Source organism: Nerophis lumbriciformis, linkage group LG30 (genome assembly GCF_033978685.3).
Source record: "Nerophis lumbriciformis linkage group LG30, RoL_Nlum_v2.1, whole genome shotgun sequence".
NCBI classification, from domain to species: Eukaryota; Metazoa; Chordata; class Actinopteri; order Syngnathiformes; family Syngnathidae; genus Nerophis; species Nerophis lumbriciformis.
Genome location: NC_084577.2, coordinates 28,505,975 through 28,522,586, shown reverse-complemented (window position 1 = coordinate 28,522,586; position 16,612 = coordinate 28,505,975). Strand labels below are relative to the sequence as shown.

Sequence of the window (16,612 nt, the reverse complement as noted above, 5' to 3'; positions counted from 1 at the left end):
TAATAAAACCTTAGAAATTCAATAGGTCCTTATGTCCCATTGCATAAGGACTCCCACAGGGAGTCCTTATGCAATGGGCCATGCGGGCCCTAATAATAATAATAAAACCTTAGAAATTCAATAGGTCCTTATGTCCCATTGCATAAGGACTCCCTGTGGGAGTCCTTATGCAATGGGCCATGCGGGCCCTAATAAAACCTTAAAAATTCAATAGGTCCTTATGTCCTATTGCATAAGGACTCCCTGTGGGAGTCCTTATGCAATGGGCCATGCGGGCCCTAATAATAATAATAAAACCTTACAAATTCAATAGGTCCTTATGTCCCATTGCATAAGGACTCCCACAGGGAGTCCTTATGCAATGGGCCATGCGGGCCCTAATAATAATAATAAAACCTTAGAAATTCAATAGGTCCTTATGTCCCATTGCATAAGGACTCCCTGTGGGAGTCCTTATGCAATGGGCCATGCGGGCCCTAACTAGTATCAGTTATAAGATAAGATGTGGATGAGAATATTTCACATTTACACAAATATTACTCTATTCTGATTTATTGGCTGTCATTTTATTTTTGTTGTGTTTCCATTGTAAAAACATTCCTTATTTCCGTGTGATGTGTGAGTGACTAGTGTTGCGTTTGGACCAGTTGTTCCTCCCAGGGAATTCAAGTCACAAGTCGCTCCCAAGCTCTTTACGACACTTTAAGCTGAGTAGAAAAACCACCAGAGACAGAATAGGTATTTTGTAATATATTTGCAAAGCTTTGCATATATACACTGAGACCAGTCCAGCATAGAACATTCAATCGCGCCGCCAAGACAGTCTGCCCCCCCACCCCCCGCCCGAAAAACCCTCTCCCCTCTTAAGTCTCTCTCTCTCCCACCCTCGCAGACATGTCCCTCCAGCCAAAACACATGCCCATTGTCCTCCGCACCTGGGAATAAGGCTAGATAAGAGAAAGGAGTATCTCTCTTTCTTACATCAGAAGATTCAAGGTTAAGCACACAGTTTTTTTGCAGACAACCAAAAGACCACAATTGGAAGAAAAACACTAGCTGTTTTGTAATATGATTATGAAATAAAAGAAGTAACACTTAAATTCGGATATATGTAAATACCTGCCTCCGACACTAGTTTGGATTTCCCCTCACCTAAAACACAGGAGCATTTTAACAAGACAAAAATAAAATTATACAAATATTAAGTAAGAATTAAATATATAAATATTTTTAATATAAATATATGTGTACATGTATGTATATATGTATGTTCATATGTATACATGTGTGTATACATGTATGTGTATATATTAGGGGTGTAACGGAACACAACAATGTCGGTTCGGTACGTACCTCGGTTTAGAGGTCACGGTTCGGTTCATTTTCGGTACAGTAAGAAAACAACAAAATATAAATTTTTTGGTTATTTATTTACCAAATTTGTAAACAATGGCATAACATACAAATACACACAGGGTCCATTGCCAGGGTTCATGTGGTCAACATGTATAAAATAAAAACTAAATACAACAAGGCTCAGAATGGTTTCTTAACAAAACCTTTCTACATATAAAGTGCTTTTTTTGATTGATTGATTGATTGATTGAGACTTTTATTAGTAGATTGCACAGTACAGTACTCAGTGGCCTAGTGGTTAGAGTGTCCGCCCTGAGATCAGTAGGTTGTGAGTTCAAATCCCGGCCGAGTCATACCAAAGACTATAAAAATGGGACCCATTACCTCCCTGCTTGGCACTCAGCATCAAGGGTTGGAATTGGGGGTTAAATCACCAAAATGATTCCCGGGCGCGGCCACCGCTGCTGCCCACTGCTCCCCTCACCTCCCAGGGGGTGATCAAGGGTGATGGGTCAAATGCAGAGAATAATCTCGCCACACCTAGTGTGTGTGTGACAATCATTGGTACTTTAACTTTTAACTTTTTAACAGTACATATTCCCTACAATTGACCACTAAATGGTAAAACCCCAATAAGTTTTTCCACTTGTTTAAGTCGGGGTCCACGTAAATCAACATTAAACTGCCTCAAGTTGTTGCTCAGGTTAAATAAAATGACAAAACTTTTCTTCTACATATAAAAAGTGCAACATTAAACAGTTTCAAGTCAACTCAGCCTGGCTAACTTGGCAGTAAGAGGATATATGGGCTCATTGTTCTTCCACCATAGAAGTGGGTCAAAATCTAGTTTTTAATGCAATATGGACTTAAATCTGCTGCTATAAAAACATTTCTTATTGCTTTAGCCCTGCCTGACTCGCCGAGGAGAGGCTGCTTGAATGCGGTGGTGACACTTTATTGTTAGCATGTGTTATGAGAGTAGCGTATGTGTGTGTGTGTGTGTGTGTGTGTGTGTGGCCCTTTAATATGTGATATTAGTCGTGGGTATGACTCAAAACTGCATCCGGTGATGAGGCTTCAGTTCGGGAGTTCTGGAGTTTTGGGGAAGGTGGCGTTACCCCTCAGTCATCATTGCTCCCAGGTCCACTCTGACCCGGGGTGGTAGTACCTGTCAGGGTCCCAGCTATGGGTTAAATAGCTTGCAGAGACTGCCTCAAAAGTCTCTGCCTCATTGACCAGTGCCTACTGGCTAAGCACTTGGTTATAGGCTACGGGAGAAAACCCCTAACGAAAAATCTGTGGCGAGGACCCGCATTAGGCAGTCACCAACAGACCGGTGCTCTGGCAGTCCTCTGCAACCCCATGCGGCAGAAGGTCGTCATGAGCTTTTCATGCCACTGGAGGACGCCACATGGGGCCAAGACAAAACAGTGCGGGTAGAGACTGCGCACTTCTACCACCACTTAAATCAATTCACTGCGCAGGTGTTTTGCTCCTCCTCAGCACTACCCCTAACCCCCAACCTCCCCGCCCTCAAGTCCTGCGGCGATGGGGAAGGGTGGCTGGTACAGGTCAAGGATGTGACTGGCAGTACCTAGCCCAACCCTGCACGTAGGCGGCGTGCGAGTGAAGGTCGCTGTGGCATGGGATGGAACAGCATGCCTCCCCGGCAGCTTCGTACGTGACTGAGCAGCACCGCTCTGCTCACCCTGAAATGGGAAGGGCCTAGAAAAGGTGGCCTAAAAATGGTCTGTTCCTCATCACACGGGCAGCCTACCGCAGCTGCCGGGCCATCCCTTTATGCGGTCGAAAACAAATGTACAAGAGAAACAAAATTCCCTTCACAATAGCGTCATGGAACGTCCGCACACTGTTGGATGTGCGTGATCTCTCCTGCCGCCCACAGCGAAGAACAGCACTCGTTGCGCATGAACTAAACCGATACGGCATTGACATAGCCGCCCTGAGCGAAACCCGCTTACATGGGGAAGACTCAATCACGGAGGCGGGAGAAGGCTACACCTTCTTCTGGAAGGGTCATCCAGAAGGCTCCCGTCGTCTACATGGAGTGGGTTTTGCCGCCAGGACAAGCCTGCTTCACAAGATCCCAGAGTCTCCAGTGGGTAAAAGCGAAAGGCTCATGACGTGGCGTGTACCACTCACCAAAAATCGCCATGTCACCCTTATCAGCGCCTACGCCCCAACTCTGGATGCAGACCTCGAGAGCAAAGACTCATTCTATGCCTCACTAAACTCTGCCATTGAGGGAACGCCTCCCACCGACAAGCTCATACTCCTCGGGGATTTTAACGCGAGGGTGGGCTCTGACAGTGGGCTCTGGGCCGGAACACTTGGTCAGCACGGGGTTGGTAGGCTTAATGATAATGGGCTTCGCCTCCTTACACTCTGCTCTGAACATCAGTTGATCATCACCAATACCCTGTTCCAGCTGAAGGATAAATTCAAGACCTCCTGGCAACATCCTCGCTCCAAACATTGGCACCTCCTCGACTATATTATCACCCGTCGTAGAGACAGGAAGGAGGTCCTAATCTCCAGAGCGATGCGTGGAGCGGACTGCTGGACTGACCATCGGATGATCAGAGCCAAATTTCAAATGGAAGTCCGCCCCCAACTGAAGAAAACACCACCAAACAAGAGACTCAACTGTGAAGCACTCAAATCCAAGCACTCTGTAGAACAGCTCAGAGCACAGCTTGCAGAACATTTGTCTGCAATCCCTGATACCCACCTGGACCCTGACATCAACACCTGCTGGAACTCCCTAAGGACTGCCATCCATCAGGCAGCAGAGGAGTCCCTTGGGTACACCAGGCGTAAACATCAGGACTGGTTTGACAACAGTGCACCGGATATCCATAAACTTCTCAAGGCAAAACACAAAGCCCATGCTGCTTACCTGGCCAACCCACAATCCATCACACTAAAGACTCGACTCTCCTCCATAAGAGCCGAAGTCCAGCGTACCCTCAGAGCCATGGAAAATGACTGGTGGATCAAGAAAGCCAGCGAGATCCAACTTTATGCTGACACAAACAATTCCCATGGATGTTATGATGCCGTCAAATCCATATATGGTCCACAGAGAAAAAACATTACCCCAGTCAGATCAGCAGACGGAGTCACCCTCTATAAGGACACACCCCAGATCCTAAATAGATGGGCTGAACATTTCAACACTCTCCTTAACTCCGAAAATCCCTCTGACCAGGACATTTTCACCAATTTCCCGACCACTCCCCCTGTCGACCACCTGGACTCCCCGCCTACCTTTGCTGAGGTCCTAAAAGCCATCAAGGGCCTAAAAAACAACAAAAGCCCAGGCCCTGACGGTATCCCAGCTGAGGTGCTGAAGTTTGGTGGCTATCTCCTCACCCGCCGGCTTCACCAATTGATTGACTCCATCTGGTCCTCTGAAGCCATCCCCCAGGAATGGAAGGATGCTGCTATAATAACCATCTTTAAGAGGAAAGGTGACAAAGCCGACTGTGGAAACAGCAGAGGAATTTCCCTGCTCTCGGTTGCTGGGAAAGTTCTTGCCCGGGTCATGCTCTATCGTTTAGTTACTCACATCTCTGAGAACATCCTGCCTGAATCACAGTGTGGATTCAGAAGAGATCGCAGTACTACTGACATGATCTTTGTATCCAAGCAGGTACAAGAAAAGTGCCGGGAACACCACCAGGATCTGTACATCGCCTTCATCGACCTGTCCAAGGCATTTGACACTGTGAACCGGAATCTCCTCTGGGACTTACTGGGAAGGCTGGGGATTCCGCCAAAGTTCCTCAACATCCTGAGACAACTACACGATGGAATGCGAGCCTGTGTCCGCATTGGAGGCCAGCAATCCCCCTCTTTTAATGTGAAAGTCGGGGTTAGGCAGGGATGTGTCCTAGCCCCTGTCTTATTCAACCTCTTTCTCTCAGCAGTCACCCTCCTCTCACACAATACTCTGGGAAGCACAGATGGCATCCACATACAGTTCCGGCTGGACGGCAGTCTCTTCAACATCCGGCGCCTCCAGGCCTTCACTAAAATTACAAAACAACAGATCCTAGAACTTCAGTATGCTGACGATTGTGCTCTCCTTGCCCACACGCCAGAATCTCTACAACGTGCACTTAACGTGGTCTCATCCACATACAGCGCCCTAGGACTCAAGGTCAACATTTCAAAAACACAGATCATTGCGCAACACTCTACCCACCAGTCAGAAGTGCCTGTCTTCAACATTGATGGCCGGCAGCTCACCATCGTTCCACATTTCACCTACCTCGGAAGCGTCCTGTCCCCCACCTGTAACATCGATAATGACATCCAGGTTCGTGTTGGGTTAGCGTCTGCTGCCTTCGGTAGGCTCAAAACCAGGGTCTTCCTGAACAGAAACCTGACAGTTTCCACCAAAGCAGCTGTTTACAAAGCAGTTTGTCTGTCCACACTGCTATACGGCTCGGAAGCCTGGACCCCTTACCAAAGGCACGTCAGAATCCTGGAGAGATACCACATCCGCTGCCTCCAACGGATCCTGGGTCTGACCTGGGAGGACAGAGTCCCACATGTGGATATTTATGACCGGACCCAAACACCCAGCATCCAAGTGTTCCTTGCGCAAAGACATCTGCGCTGGGTGGGGCATGTAATCCGCATGCCCACCCAGAGGCTCCCCCGACAGATCCTCTATGGCCAACTCCAGGAAGGCTGTAGGTCTCCTGGGGGTCAGTGGAAACGCTACAAGGACCACATAAAAACCCTCCTGAAGCGCTGTGCTATCCAGCCTTCCGCACTGGAAGTCTTGGCTGCTGATCGCCACACCTGGCGCAACTGCAGTCACGCCGGCATTGCTCATCTCCAGGAGCAGACCACTGAGAGGAGAAAACAACAACGTTTACAGCGACATCAGCGCGCTGCAGGGGCCCCCCTCTCAAGCGTGGACTACATCTGCCCCACATGTGGCAAACCATGCGGGTCGCGCATTGGCCTGCACAGCCACATGCAATGGCATATACGAAACCCCCCTCAATAACCCATTACTGGAGCAACGTCATCATCGTAATCGATGGACAGCCACAAGCAATATGTGACAGCATGTGAGGTGAGTGTGTAGGTGAGGGAGTGCGGGGAGTGGCTAGTGTTTTGTTGGATTGGCTGTGTGCAAGACCTCAATAAAGCCACCATTTGCAACTAATCGCCGGACTCGTCATTTACCCTAAAGTCCGGAGCTGTGGAGAACCACTGCCGGGTAGAGTGAAGGGTGTTGCCCCCGAGAATACATCGGCCCTGGAGGAGTGTCTCCCCTGCGCTCCTTGACTACGGTCTGGGAGCCAGAAGCAGGAAAGGTGCAACACATGTTTGATGCCGGCAAACCTCCGTCCTCCATTGTTGTATCGCGCAGCCAAAGTGTTCCCAAACGGGAGATCTTAACGAGGCAGGAGGGTCTTCCAGCTCTGGCTTTTACATGTTGTCCTAGCCCGCTCGCTGCTCGCATGTCTACTCGTTCGGTACACCACCGAACCGAACCGAAACCCCCGTACCGAAACGGTTCAATACAAATGCACGTACCGTTACACCCCTAGTACAGTGGTTCTCAACCTCTTTTCAGTGATGTACCCCCTGTGAATTTTTTTGGAATTCAAGTACCCCCTAATCAGAGCAAAGCATTTTTGGTTGGGAAAAAAAGAGATAAAGAAGTCAAATACAGCACTATGTCATCAGTTTCTGATTTATTAAATTGTATAACAGTGCAAAATATTGCTCATTTGTAGTGGTCTTTCTTGAACTATTTGGAAAAAAAGATACCGTATTTTCCGCACCATAAGGCGCCCTGGGTTATAAGCCGCGCCTTCAATGAACGGCGTATTTCAAAACTTTGTCCACCTATAAGCCGCCCCGTGTTATAAGCCGCATCTAACTGCGCTAAAGGAATGTCAAAAAAACAGTCAGATAGGTCAGTCAAACTTTAATAATATATTAAAAACCAGCGTGATGTGGGCGCGCATGGAGTCGTATATCAACATGGACGGAGCTGCGTGAAAAAAGCCACCCGGCCTCTTCACGTAAACTTCCCTTAACCACTCGCTCATCTTTTCTTCATCCATCCATCCCTTCGAGTTAGCTTTTATGATGACGCCGGCTGGAAAGGTCTCTTTTGGCAAGGTCTTCCTTTTGAATATCACCATGGGTGGAAGTTTCTGACCATTAGCATGGCAAGCTAGAACCACAGTGAAGGATGACTTCTCATTCCCTGTGGTGCGAATATTCACCGTACGTGCTCCCGTTGTATCCACAGTGCGGTTCACAGGAATATCAAAAGTCAGTGGAATCTCGTCCATGTTGATAATGTTCTCTGGCCGGATCTTTTTTTCAGCTATCTTGTTTTTACAATATGCACGGAAAGTAGCCAGCTTTTCTTGAAAGTCTTTAGGCAGTTGCTGTGTAATAGTAATCCGTGCGCGGATGGAGAGATTGCGTCTTTTCATGAACCGGATCCCTGTCGCTTAGTAGGAGCCAGTTTGTGGTCTTTACAGATGTAAACACACAAAGGAAATGAAACGTACGGTAATATCCGCGTGCTTTTTCTTCTTCTACGCGGGCGGGTGGTTGCTTACAGTAGAAGAAGAAGCGCTTCCTGTTCTATGGGGGCGGGTGCTTACCTTGGCGGTTGCTTGCGTAGAAGAAGAAGCACTTCCTCTTCTACGGGGAAAAAAGATGGCGGCTGTTTACCGTAGTTGCGAGACCGAAACTTTATGAAAATGAATCTTAATATTAATCCATATATAAAGCGCACCGGGTTAAAAGCCGCACTGTCAGCTTTTGAGTAAATTTGTGGTTTTTAGGTGCGGCTAATAGTGCGGAAAATACGGTACATATATGTATATATGTGTACATGTATGTATATACTGTATGTATACATGTATGTATATATGTATACGTGTGTGTATATGTTTACGAGTGTGTATATATGCTGGTATATATTGTTTTTAATATTGTTGTGCAGGACTTTGGAAACATTTTTGTTGTTTAAATGTGCTATATAAAAAAAGTGGATTGGATTGGTATACATGTATGTATACATGTATACATTCATGTATATACGTATATATGTATGTATGTATGTGTTTGTGTGTGTATAAATGTGTATACATATATGTATTGTCGGAGGCAGATATTTACATATATCCGAATTTAAGTGTTACTTCTTTTCATTTCATTTTCATATTACAAAACAGCTAGTGTTTTTCTTCCAAATGTGGTCTTTTGGTTGTCTGCCAAACTGTGTGCTTAACCTTGAAGTGAGGAATGTTAGAGAGAGAGATAATGGACATTTGTTTTGGCTAGAGAGACATGACTGCCAGGGATTTAAGAGGGGAGAGGGTTTTTCGGGGGGGGGGGCAGACCATCTTAGCGAAGCGATTGAATGTTCTATGCTGGTCTGGTCTCAATGTATATATGCAAAGCTTTGCAAATATATTACAAAATACCTATTCTGTCTCTGGTGGTTTTTCTACTCAGCTTTAAGTGTCGTAAAGAGCTTGGGAGCGACTTGTGACTTGAATTCCCTGGGAGGAACTTCTGGTCCAAAACGCAACAGTATATATACTATATATATATATATATATGTATGTGTGGGAAAAAAAAAATTTACAAGACTATTTCATCTCTACAGGCCTGTTTCATGAGGGGGGGTACCCTCAATCATCAGGAGATTTTAATGGGAGCATTCGCATACCATGGTTTATATAGGGCACAGAGTGGGTGGGTACAGGCTGGCGTAGGGGCGTGGTGATTGGCTCATGTGTTACCTAGGAGGTGTTTCCGTCTATGGCGGCATGCTGTTACAATTTCGCTGCGCTTGTTGAGGGATGACAGGTCTGGACGGTAAATAATAAACAGTTTCTCTTTCAAGCATAGGTTGCATCTTTTATTACCACTATTGTAAGGTGTGCTGGATGCAAGAATTTGCCATGTTATTGAATATTCAACATTATTGTCTTTGAGGTCCCAAATGTGTTTGCTGAGTTCTGTGGTATTTCGCAGGTTTTGGTTCCTGAAAGAAGCCTTGTGATTGTTCCATCTGGTTTTGAACTCTCCCTCGGTTAATCCTACATATGTGTCGGATGTGTTAATGTCCTTGCGTATTACCTTAGATTGGTAGACAACTGATGTTTGTAAGCACCCCCCGTTGAGAGGGCAATCAGGTTTCTTTCGACAGTTACAGCCTTTGTTGGTTTTGAAGTCGCTCTGTCCGGGGGCCGACGGCTCATTTGCAATTTTTTTGTTGTGGTTTGAGATGATTTGTCGTATATTGTTCATGCAGCTGTAGCTCAATTTAATGTTGTTCTTGTTGAATACTTTTCTTAGGGTGTTGTCTTTGGGAAAGTGTTTGTCAATCAGATTGAGGAATTTGTGTCCAATGTTAGTTGAGACGTTTTTGCTGTATGGGGGGTTGTACCAGATGATGTCGTTTCGTTTTCTGTTCTTTTTTGGCTGGTTTCCTGGCGTGGGTTCATAGGTGAGGGTGAAATTGTATCCGCTTTCATCAAGGGCTTTTTGGTACGGGGGGGTTGCTTGGTCAAATTCAGCTTTGCTAGATGACAGCATCGATAGCCTTTTATTGATTCCGGTAGGTATTCTTTTCGTGGTGGTGGGTGGGTGGTTGCTGTCATGGTGCACGTATTGGAGTGTTGTGTTGGGTTTCGTGAATGGTTGGTAGCTGTTATTTCTCAGGTTGAAAGTGACGTCAAGGAAGTTGACGGTTTGCTTGTTGGCTTCAATCGTGATCCGTAGGCCGTTCTCTTTGAAAATTTGGCATATGCGCTTCTTGGTATTCTCGCTGCTCCTTGGCGAGGCGTGACACACTGCCAGTCCGTCATCACGGTAAATACCAAGGTTCAGATTGAGTCTAGCGAGCTGGGAGAGGAGGAAACTCCCAACGAGTTCACACGTTTATGTATATGTATGTTTATGTATATATATGTATATATGTGTTTATGTTTATGTATATATATGTATATATGTGTGTGTGTACTATATACATGCACAACAATAAAATCCCAGGGGCACTGTTCAGTTTTATTACATTGTGTGTATACTGTAGTCAGTGCTTCATGTGTGTGTGTGTGTGTGTGTGTGTGTGTGTGTGTGTGTGTGGGTGTGTGTGTGTGTGTGTGTGTAGGTGATGCAGCTGGCTGGAATAGAAGGGCAGCAGGTTGTCTTCCTGTTGGAGGACTATCAGTTTGTCCACACAGCTTTCCTGGAGATGGTGAACAGCCTGCTGTCATCTGGTACCGTATCATATATTCATTTCATCAAGGATGATGTGCACATGGAAGAGTGTCTACATGTCAAATGTTGTGTTGCTCAGGTGAGGTTCCTGGGCTGTACACCCCAGAGGAGCTGGAGCCTCTCCTCTCCTCCCTGAAAGATGCTGCTTCTCAGGATGGATTCACTGGACCGCTCTACAACTACTTCTCCTTCAGTTAGTACACCCACCCTTCATCTGCTCCTCCTTTCTCTGTGCACCTCTTCACTCGCGAGCGCAGGGGTTTTTCAAAGTGCGGCCCGAGTGCCATTTGCGGTCCGCAGCTATCTTTTTAATAGCCTGCTGCCCATTCTAAAAATACTAATAAAAAAAAGTGGAATAAAAGAGATGTGACGAGAAAAAGTTGCAATGTTGACTCTAATGACACAAAGCTGCCATGCAGGCTTCTTTTTCTCCATTCAAAACGGTCATTGCTGAAAAAATAATAATGAATCAAAATCGTGAATTATTGACATTTAAGGCGCTTGCAATTGTCCTGTTTTATGTATTTTACAATGTACTGCTTTTATATCTCCTGTATTTTATATTATTACTTTCAACTGTTTCATATTTTAATTTTTTATCCTGTAAAGCGTCTTTGAGTGCTCTGAAAAGTGCTATACTAAATAAAATGTATTATTATTATTATTATTGTTATAAGGCTCCAATGACTTCATATATAAAATTGAACTATTTTTTGGGGGAAAGTTTTGTATATGTTGTGTGTTTGCCATTAAAAAAACTTAGATTTTCTTTGACGAAAAGGGCATAAAACAAATGTCAAAAATAAAATAAAAACAGTAAGATACATTTTTTTTTTCAAGTGCTGAAAGTTAAAAAAAAAAGGTGTGATTTATTATCATCACTTTTTGCCCAGAAAATAATAATACATTAAAATCGATGTTGTTATGAATTATTGGCTTATTTAGGGCTCCGGTTACTTCATATCAAATATTCCACTTTGAAATGTATTTTGGGAAAATTTTACATATGTTGTGTGTTTTTTATTAGAAAAATGTTAAATTTATTTTTACAAAAAGGGCATAAAACATATTTTTTTAAATAAATAAAAACAATAATATATATATATATATATATATATATATATATATATATATATATATATATATATTTATTTTTTTTAAAGTGCTGAAAGTGAAAAAAAATGTGGGATTTATTATCAACACTTTTTGCCCAGAAAATAATAATACATTAAAATCGATGTTGTTATGAATTATTGGCTTATTTAGGGCTCCAGTTTTGGGAAAATATTACATATGTTGTGTGTTTTTTATTTAAAAAAACTTAAGTTTTTTTTTACAAAAAGGGCATAAAACATATTTTTTTAAATAAATAAAAACAACAATAATATATATATATATATATATATATATATATATATATATATATATATATATATATATATATATATATATATATATATATATATATATTTTAAAAGTGCTGAAAGTAAAAAAGTGTGTGATTTATTAACACTTTTTGCCCAGAAAATAATAATACATTAAAATCGATGTTGTTGTGAATTATTGGCTTATTTAGGGCTCCCGTTACTTCGTATCAAATATTCCACTTTGAAATGTATTTTGGGAAAATATTACATATGTTGTGTTTTTTATTAAAAAAAACTTAAATTTATTTTTACAAAAAGGGCATAAAACATATTTTTTTAAATAAATAAAAACAATAATATATATATATATATATTTTTTTTTTTAAGTGGTGAAAGTAAAAAAAATGTGTGATTTATTATCAACACTTTTTGCCTAGAAAATAATAATACATTAAAATCGATGTTGTTATGAATTATTGGCTTATTTAGGGCTCCGGTTACTTCATATCAAATATTCCACTTTGAAATGTATTTTGGGAAAATATTCCGTATGTTGTGTGTTTTTTATTTAAAAAAACTTAAATTTATTTTTACAAAAAGGGCATAAAACATATTTTTTTAAATAAATAAAAACAATAATATATATTTTTTTAAAGTGCTGAAAGTAAAAAAGTGTGTGATTTATTATCAACACTTTTTGCCCAGAAAATAATAATACATTAAAATCGATGTTGTTATGAATTATTGGCTTATTTAGGGCTCCGGTTACTTCATATCAAATATTCCACTTTGAAATGTATTTTGGGAAAATATTGCATATGTTGTGTGTTTTTTATTAAAAAAAACTTAAATTTATTTTTACAAAAAGGGCATAAAACACATTTTTTTTTAAATAAATAAAAACAATAATTTATATATTTTTTAAAAGTGCTGAAAGTAAAAAAATGTCTGATTCATTATCAACACTTATTTTATGAGTGAGACACTTTTGGATCCCCAAACATTTTAGTGGGGTTTTAATTTGTTTTAAACTGTCATTGCCCAGAAAATAATAATACATTAACATCAATGTTGTTATGAATTATTGCCTTATTTAGGGCTCCAGTTACTTCATATCAAATATTCCACTTTAAAATATTTTTTAGGAAAATATTGCATATGTTGTGTTTTCCAAAAAAAAGTTTCCTTTGACAAAAAGGGCATAAAACAAATTTAAAAAAATTAATAAAAACAGTAAAATACATTTTAAAAGGGCTCAAAGTAAATAAAATGCCCCACTTTTATGAGTGGGGCATTTTTGGATCCGCAAACATTTTGGTTAAAATTATATATGACACATTTTTAACATTTTGATGACTAAGACCCTTCTTGAGGGGAACCCTTAATGTTAAAAAAAAAAAGTAATATCGTATTGGTTTGGGTTATAAAATATGAAAATGGCCCCCGCATGCTTTGATGTTTCATTATGCGGCCCCTTAGGGGAGAAAGTGTCTGTGGCCATCTCTCCTCCCCTCCTGGGAAGAAGAGTAGGATAGAGATACTGCAGTGTCAGGGAGGTCGAGGCTGTAATCGATATCTCTATCATTGTTCAAGTCAAAGCACTTAAGAGCAGCCGGCCAACCCTCGCTCCTCGGCTCTGCCAGAGAGCCAAAGGCTAAACGGGACAATATAGCACGGAGAACATCACCTGTACTTTGTCAATAATTGTTTCAACATCTTTCCCCCCTCCTAATTCTCTACCAGGAATCCAGCAGAACCTCCACGTTGTCCTCATAATGGACTGCTCCAACCCCAACTTCACCATCAGCTGTGAGAGCAACCCAGCGTTCTACCGCAGGTGTTCCGTGCAGTGGATGGAAGGATGGTCTGAAAGCAGCATGGAGAAGGTCAGAGGATGATAGAAGACACACACTATTGCTAATATTTACACATCTTCACTAGGAGTCTTCCAATCCCATACGGATATTGGATATCGGCCCGATAACAGCAAATATTGGTTGGTATCGGCTTGCATGTAAAATGTCTGATAAAAGACCTCTTAATATACTAATTTTAATATTATGATGACATATAAATATAGATAAATACAACAGAACTTCATTTAAAGCCTAAGGTGAACGACATAAACCAGGGGTGTGCAAACTACCTTCAATTTGGGTTTTCACATGTTCAATTTAAATACGTGACTCGCCGTCTTGTGGACGACTCAGTCCAGCGACCATGAAGCATGCTTTCTAAAAAAAAAAAAAAAAAACACATGCACAGCAATTACTTGTATGACCCAATCCAAACAACCTTCCCTAGTCATGGCACAGAAAAAACTAAGTTTCAATCCGCACAAAGAGCCAACAAACATGTCAGGCTAACCTCCTCCAAACAATGGGAGACCGGGCTTTCTGCTCCGCCGCTCCCAGTCTGTTGAACGGTCTCCCTGACCACCTTAGGGCACCACAGACTGTGGATGCTTTTAAAAAAGGCTTAAAAACCCTTCTTTTTAAAAAAAAAAAACTTTTTTTTTTTTTAGATATATGCATACTAGTTCTAGCTAATAGGCTGTTATAGTTTTTTTATTTGTATTTATTTTATTATATTTTTATTTAAAAAAATAAATAAAAATAATACACTGTAGCATTTTGAGGTTGTTTGCTCAATGTAAAGTGCTTTTTTTTTTTTACAAATAAAATATATTATTATTATTATTATGTCAGGCATAACACAACCTGCTCACTGAACTTTTTGGATATTATAAAAAACGTCTACTCAACATACAATCAAAATTACACCCATTTAAATCCATCACAATGCATGACGGTGTGAGCACAACAAGCAATTTGGGTGTTCACATGTTCAATTTAAATACGTGACTCGCCGTCTTGTGGACGACTCAGTCCAGCGACCATGAAGCATACTTTCTAAAAAAAAACAAAAAACACATGCACAGCAATTACTTGTATGACCCAATCCAAACAACCTTCCCTAGTCATGGCAGAGAAAAAAAAAAATTTCAATTAGCACAAAGAGCCAACAAACATGTCAGGCTAACCTCCTCCAAACAATGGGAGACCGGGCTTTCTGCTCCGCCGCTCCCAGTCTGTTGAACGGTCTCCCTGACCACCTGAGGGCACCACAGACTGTGGATGCTTTTAAAAAAGGCTTAAAAACCCTTCTTTTTTTTAAAAAAACTTTTTTTTTTTTTTTAGATATATGCATACTAGTTCTAGCTAATAGGCTGTTATAGTTTTTTTATTTGTATTTATTTTATTATCTTTTTATTTAAAAAAATAAATAAAAATAATACACTGTAGCATTTTGAGGTTGTTTGCTCAATGTATAGTGCTTTTTTTTTTTTACAAATAAAATATATTATTATTATTATTATGTCACTGAACTTTGTGGATATTATAAAAAACGTCTACTCAACATACAATCAAAATTACACCCATTTCAATCCATCACAATGCATGACGGTATGAGTTCAACAAGCAATCTGGGTGTTCACATGTTCAATTTAAATATATGACTGTTTAATTAGTGCTTACTTGCCGCCATTATGTGGACAATTTAGGCCAGCGGTCATAAAACATACTTTCTAGAAACATCTCATGCACAACATTTACCTGTATTACCCAATTCAAACAACCTTTCCTAGTCATGGCGCAGAAAAAAAAAAAAGATCAGCATAAAAAGTCAACAAACATGTCACACATAACACAACCTGCTCACTGAATTTTGTGGATATTATAACGACGTTTAATCAACATAACATCCAAACGACATACATTGAAATCCATCACAATGCATGATGGGAAAAATGCAAATCACTCCCCACAGGTATCCATGTTTGTGCATTTTAGCTGCTTGATGTTTCTGATTGATTAAAAAACCTTAAGGAAGTAAACAAGGCAGGGGTCGACTTTTCGCATCCTCTTAATAGCTAGCCATTTATAGTAATTATTAATTATATATCCATAATATTATTATAATAATATGTATTCATATATATTGTTGCGTTTTGGACCAGTTGTTCCTCCCAGGGAATTCAAGTCACAATTCGCTCCCAAGCTCTTTACGACACTTAAAGCTGAGTTGAAAAAACCACCAGAGACAGAATAGGTATTTTGTTGTATATTTTCAAAGCTTTGCCAATATACATTTTGAGACCAGTCTAACCCTAGAACATTCTATCGCGCCTCCCAAAATGGTCTGTCTTCCCAACGCCAAAAACCCCTCTTTCCTTCCCCCTCCCTAGCCATAATACAAGCACAACGTCTCCCTAGCCATAATACATTCCAAAGAACTCAAGGTTAACACACACAGTATGCTTGCTGACAGAGCATCAAGAGAAGAAATGGAAAACACGAGCTGTTTTCAAATATGACTAAGAAATAAAAGAAGTACAACTTAAATTCGGATATATGTAAATATCTGCCTCCGACAATATGTATAGGTATTTTATTATGTATATATATATATGTATATATATATATGTATGTGTGGGAAAAAAAATCACAAGACTATTTCATCTCTACAGGCCTGTTTCATGAGGGGGGGTACCCTCAATCATCAGGAGATTTTAATGGGAG

At 41.1% G+C, this 16,612-nt stretch overlaps 1 protein-coding gene across 1 annotated transcript in view; it reads left to right on the top strand.

Moving 5' to 3' along the window:
• The window catches only part of dync2h1 (dynein cytoplasmic 2 heavy chain 1), a 437,107-nt gene that overhangs the window by 272,901 nt on the left and 147,594 nt on the right, over window positions 1-16,612 (top strand). The window contains exons 54-56 of the mRNA XM_061925863.1: window positions 10,553-10,661; window positions 10,742-10,855; window positions 13,773-13,915. Of these exons, the coding sequence (XP_061781847.1) occupies window positions 10,553-10,661; window positions 10,742-10,855; window positions 13,773-13,915 (366 nt within the window). The remainder of the gene's footprint in view (window positions 1-10,552; window positions 10,662-10,741; window positions 10,856-13,772; window positions 13,916-16,612) is intronic.